The 5,805-nt window shown below is 47.3% G+C and overlaps 1 protein-coding gene across 1 annotated transcript; it reads right to left on the bottom strand.

Moving 5' to 3' along the window:
• Positions 1-715: 715 nt before the first annotated feature.
• LOC104606891 (protein VACUOLELESS GAMETOPHYTES-like) lies at positions 716-1,945 on the bottom strand. Its single transcript, XM_010272306.3, has one exon. The coding sequence runs from the start codon at positions 1,615-1,617 to the stop codon at positions 892-894; it is 726 nt and encodes a 241-aa protein (XP_010270608.1). The 5' UTR covers positions 1,618-1,945; the 3' UTR covers positions 716-891.
• Positions 1,946-5,805: the final 3,860 nt, after the last annotated feature.

Here is a 5,805-nt window from a genome sequence, read left to right as displayed (position 1 = left end):
AGTTTGATTCAGGAAAACAAACTTGTTTTTAAAACTAATAAAAATATGCTTTTTTTTTTCAAGTTTTGCCATTCAAGCTCCTACTGATCGTACTAATCCACATTTAGATAGACTTAGTACCAAAGTATTAATATAAAGTAAAAGGAAGATGGTGAACTAATGTCTGTTCAAGCAAATCCTGCCTTCACCAGTGTTGGAAGGTGGGAGGGCCACCTTTATTTTGTATCCCATCTACCTAAAAAAAGTAAATATCAAGCCATCTGCCGACGTCGTGTTTCTGAAACCAACTAAAAATTCAATAACATGTTTCTGAAATCTTAGTTTTACTGTATAGTTGGGGTAGATGTCAAATCGGAATTAATGCCAATTTACGAGTGGATATAAGTATTATAGGTGGAGGTGTTTATAAATTTAAATTGTTATAGATTTGCAATTCAAATCAGATTTCTGAGTAGGTAGAGTACAGTCTAAAAATCCTAAAAGAAAATTAAGTACTTATTGAATGTGATTACAATGTTGTATCTACCTGATCCCTGATCCGGACTGAAATGTGTATAGGATTCGTATGGGTAAGAGATATTGATTGGGCCCAACACAAGCGACAACAAATGGGGTAATGGGCTTTTGTCTTCTCATGTTGTCTGGTCTGGCTGAAAACATTGGTTGCAGTTGCAGAAAAGACAAAATAAAGTGGGCTCATAGACAACAACAATTCATAATGATAGATACATATAATTAAGGAGATAATGGACTCCAAATTTACAAGCCCAACAATACTTACATAGAGTAGAAATAGCCAATAGGGTAGCAGATTAAGGTAAAGAAAGTGCAAGTCGATAGAATAATAATAAAATAAACATCAATAGTTTTAGTTTCCTTCAATTTTTTTCATCACTTGGATATGAATCCCCCAACTGCAGCAGCTATAATGGCCGTTGGATCACCTAGAATTGCAGAAGCTATAATGCGAACCGCACCGGCAGCGATCTGGCAACATTTCTGCACCTTCCCCACTTTTCCCCTGCTGTGGTGGTTCTGTAAGGTACCTCTGAGGCTAGGAATTCTGGTCTGCATCTCCCTAACTCTGTTCTTGTCGGCATTGAGATACATGGCCTGCCAGCTTTCCTTGAGCAATTCTTTGACACAGGAGACGTGAAGGTTGTAGTTCTTGCACTCGGATCTGTAAGACCAACCAGGACCTTTACCACCACAGCGATGACAGGAGCTGGAGAGCTTGAGAGAGAGGTAAAGGTTTCGCTCACCATCATCTAGGACTTGTGGGAGGTTGGCGCAACATGGGTGGAGATCGAAGCCACAGCCCTCGCAGTGGTAGACAAATCCCACAACGTCATTTCTACAAGCATCACATATCCTTGCGAGAGTCCCAGGGGGTCGGTGGTACAACCGAAACTCGCATTTCTTGTAGAAAGGATGCACCATCAACTGAGGTGCCTGGGCACAGGCCTTGTGCAGGTCGAACTCACACTGCTGGCATCTGTATTTAAGCCCAATCCCAGCTTCCTTGCACCCATCGCAGTTGAAAGGGATTTCTGTGTACTCCAGCTGGAGCTTGTGTTGGGGATGGGAGGGGTGTGGCATCTCTTTGTCAATCTTCATGGCTGTCTTCCTTGTATTCTGTTTGTTCTTTTCTCTTTTTGGGTGAGAACTGATCGACCACCTTCCTTCCTTCCTTTCTTCTTTCAATACAGCTAGCTATCAAGGATGATTATGGAATCCTATTGCTAATTTATAAATAGAGAAGAGAGGAGAGAAAAGGTTAGGTGGTTTTGAGTTTGGCTTTCAAGTTTGAATGGTTAATTATCCCAGTATTCTTCAGAGAGGGCATCTACTTTGCTTACATTTTACAAAGCAGAGAGAATAACGAAGGTGGATAAATTTGAAGGTTGAGTGAGGGATTAAGCCAGCATTCTGTGGAATCTAATGCTAAAATAAAGGTGGTGGGCTTGATCAGATTGTTAACATCCCTTGCTAGCTTGGTCCTAGCTATGGCTAAAACTCACATTAATTAATTGATGATCAACATGTTAATATCTGTTTATTGGGGTGGAAATTGCAATCACTAATACCCTTGGTATGTGAAACCTTTTGATATGTATGCAAGATGATATATACATTATAAGTATCAACTATCAACTGGCTGGTTGGCAAGGACCGGATTCAGTACTTACAAAATTTGTCTTCACACCGTCCTCACAACACTTACAGCCATGCATTTGAAATATCTTGTACTTGTATTTTAAGATGTTCCTCATGCAAAATTGCAAGTGTCGTGAGCATGGTGTGCAGACAAATTAACTTTGTGAGCACTGAATTTGAATTGGGTTATAGCGGCGATTTGGGATGAAATCCCCCCAACAGCTGAATTAGGGGGGTTATGGGTTGGGAATGGACTATCCCGATGTAAAGCCCTTTATAGTCAAAAAGAAAAGAAAAGAAAAGGACTAATGATGGTCAAATAGTGATCAAGGATAACTTTACAAACACTCTTTCATGCATGGAAATTGAACAGGCTATAAGATTCTTATAATGAAAGATTAAACAAAGAAAGGCCATGTAACAGAGTTATTAGTCCCTTTCTTTATATTTGGGACGAGGTTTGGAATATGATTAAGAGGGATTCATGGGAAAAATAAAAAGATTTTTGCATGGAATAGATATGGGGATAGGGATGGGAATGAGACTGGACCCCAATGATATTCATTTCTTTCTATTGTTTTATGTATTATATATTTATATTTATTTGCGATGGACCAATAATTCATTACTTTTTTTAGGTGTGTTTGGATTATATTCGGATCTTTGGGCGTAGCCCAAATCGACGGTGGGTAAAGCAAGTTGAAAATGGGTTATGTGGAAGGTTCCAGCTTCCAGTCAGCTATCAAAACAGAATCGAACTTCCCCATTTCGACAATTGCCAAACAAACAAAATTACCCTTTTTTGTATGTGGATCGCCCTCCTCATTACGATTAAATGTGATGAAGGAAGATTTGGTCCAACCTCGCAAATCATGCCACGTGGCAAAAAACAAAGTAGTTCGGCACTTAAAACAGCGTACTGAGGGTACAAACATCAACGGGAAGAGACCAGCGGTCCGAACTCCCCTCAAGGAGACCAACTCCTTAAGAGGAGCCCGAACTCGCTACTTAGAGCTCGAACTCCCTACGAGAAGCCCGAACTCTCCCGTTGGCCCCGAGCCACGCAAAGCAGTGACCCAAACTGGCCCGTCTCATGACAGTTCGGGACACCCCCCCTCCTATCCGAACTCAAGACTTCGCCTCACACACCGTTCCAAGCACTTCGCCTCCAGAGCACCGAACTGGACGAACCACACCGTACCTAACACCAAAGGAGTCTGTATCCAGGGGCGGCGCACCTGACTGACTTGGGATCTGACGCTTGACAGCCGCACTTCAACGGCCACCTGCCACCGTCACCTGCCACCGCCATCTCCAGTTACAGAGACGGCTCCAACAAAAGGAGCAGTGACGGTCCTGCCCCAACAGAGGCAATGACGCCCGAACTGGCAGAAGCACGGAAATAATCATTCCCGACCTGACAGAAGTCTAGGAGTGAGTGCGCGATGTGGTTATAAAAGGCTCTCCACTCCCCCAAAGAGGAGGTATGCAAACTTTGCGCTATCTGGTTTTATCTTGCCTTTGAAGGATTCTAACTTGAGCTTCGGAGCCTTTACACCGGGTTACCCCCGGAGTTTCCTCATCTCCCCTGTTTCAGGTTCCCCGCTACTCAGTTCAGAGGCAAGGTCGTTGACAGCTAAGACGGGCCGGATTGCGCTTCATCAATTGGCACCGTCTGTGGGAACACGCTTCAAAAAGCCTCCCTCCAAACTCTCATAACCTCTTTTCTTCAAAAAACCCAGCATTCATGGCTTCTTCCAGCAACGCCAGACGTGGCACAGAGACAAACACCACCGGGGAACAACTTCAAGTCCCCGTGGTGTGCGTTGGACAGTTCACCATCCCCCTTACGGTGGATGGGATCCCCAGCTTGAATGCGCCACAAGCAGTGGCGCCCGTACACCTTCCTGCCACGAGCATCCCCTTTCCTCCCCCTATTGAGACAACCTTTACTGAACCAACTGTCGTCCCCCTGGCAGCCAGCCAAAACCGGTTGGACGACCTAATGCAGTGCATGCGGGCAATGCAAGCCCAAATGCAACAGTTCCAGCAACACCAGCTTCACCAGCACCAAGTACTGCACAACATCTCCCAGTATCACTATCAACAGCAGTTCCCCCAACTACCGCTGAACCAACCACTACTTCCACCTCGGCACCCTGCTCCGAGGCCGATTAAGACCTCCCCGCAGGATGGATGCCCCCACCAAGGAAAGGCCTCCCGGCCCCAGAACCCCCTAACAGCCAGGCCTCGTCCCCAGGCCGAAGAGAGAGAAATCATCCCCGCCTCGCAGCTCGTAGGCAGGTCGGGAACCTCGCCCGCAAGATCGGCACCTCGGCGCACCAAGCCTGAGTTTCCGCTCACGGAAAACCGATTCGGCACCCTGGCAGCAAACTACCAGCAATCGAGCTCGGCAACACGGAGGCCAGCAGTGCCAGTACAAGGCCCACTCAACAACGAAGGCGCCGGCGAAGTCGCCGAACCGCCACCCGTGTCTCGTCAAAGCTCAGAGGCAAAGAAGAGACGAGCTCGGACGAGGTAGGAGCTGCCCCGATTCTCTCAGTTCCTTCCCCCCTCGCATCAAAACTCCTGGCGGTCCCCTTGCCCAGAGATTTCAAGCTCCCACCTCTGGACAAGTATGACGGGTCCTTCGACCCCAACGACCACATTGGCGCTTTCCAGTCCCAAATGCACCTCGCCAGGGCCAGCGAATCGTGCATGTGCGTGGCCTTCACCACCACCTTCAGGGGGTAGCCCGCACTTGGTACAGGAACCTGGCCCCCGGGTCGATAAATTGCTGGGCCCAGTTCATGCAGGTCTTCACTGCACACTTCGTCACCAGCAAACGGTGCCCCAGAACGGAGGAAAGCATCTTCGGAGTAGTCCAAAGGGAAGGAGAATCCATCCGGGGCTACATCAAGCGATTCAATGAAGCATGCTTGCAGATACCACGGTTAGACCCCACGGTGCAGCTCGAGGCGGCCAAAAGTGGAGTAACGCACAAAGAGTTCAAATGGCACATGGTAGTAGCTAACCAGCCCGCAACCGTAGCCGAATTCCTCAAGCTCGCGAACAAGTTCATGAGGACAGAGGAAGAAATCAACCAACGAGCCGAAGGCAGGAACGAGAAAAGAAAGAGGGAAGGCGAGCCCTCCAACCCAGTCGAGAGAAAAAACCCGGCCCGGGAGCCGAAGCCGAACCAGTCGTTCCGAGCTCCCCTAGCAATTCGGACGGATTACACGCCGTTAAACACAAGGCGGACTGAGATCTTAATGACGATCAAGGACGCCCCATACGTGAAGTGGCCACCTCGCCTAAAGGGAAATCTAAACGAGAGAAATAAGAATTTGTATTGTAGTTTCCATAGAGACCACGATCATAGTACCGAGCAGTGTAATAATCTCCGGGACGAGATAGAGGGACTCATCCGTCGCGGATACTTAAGAAATTGTGTACAGCACAACAATAATAACAATAAGGCAGGTCGGCAAGGGGAGCACGAGAAGGATGCCCCCGAATCTAGCAGCAGACCTGCCGAACCGTTGCAGTGACAGCCTCCAGAAGAGAGGCCAGTTCGGGGAACCATCCATGTAATTGTGGGAGGTTTGGTGGTAGCAGGATGTACCTCGGCAGCAGCCCGGACTTTAG

Source organism: Nelumbo nucifera, chromosome 6 (genome assembly GCF_055504915.1).
Source record: "Nelumbo nucifera cultivar China Antique chromosome 6, China Antique-T2T, whole genome shotgun sequence".
NCBI classification, from domain to species: domain Eukaryota; kingdom Viridiplantae; phylum Streptophyta; class Magnoliopsida; order Proteales; family Nelumbonaceae; genus Nelumbo; species Nelumbo nucifera.
Note: the sequence above shows the minus strand (reverse complement) of the source record. Positions and strands in the feature narration are given on the sequence as shown.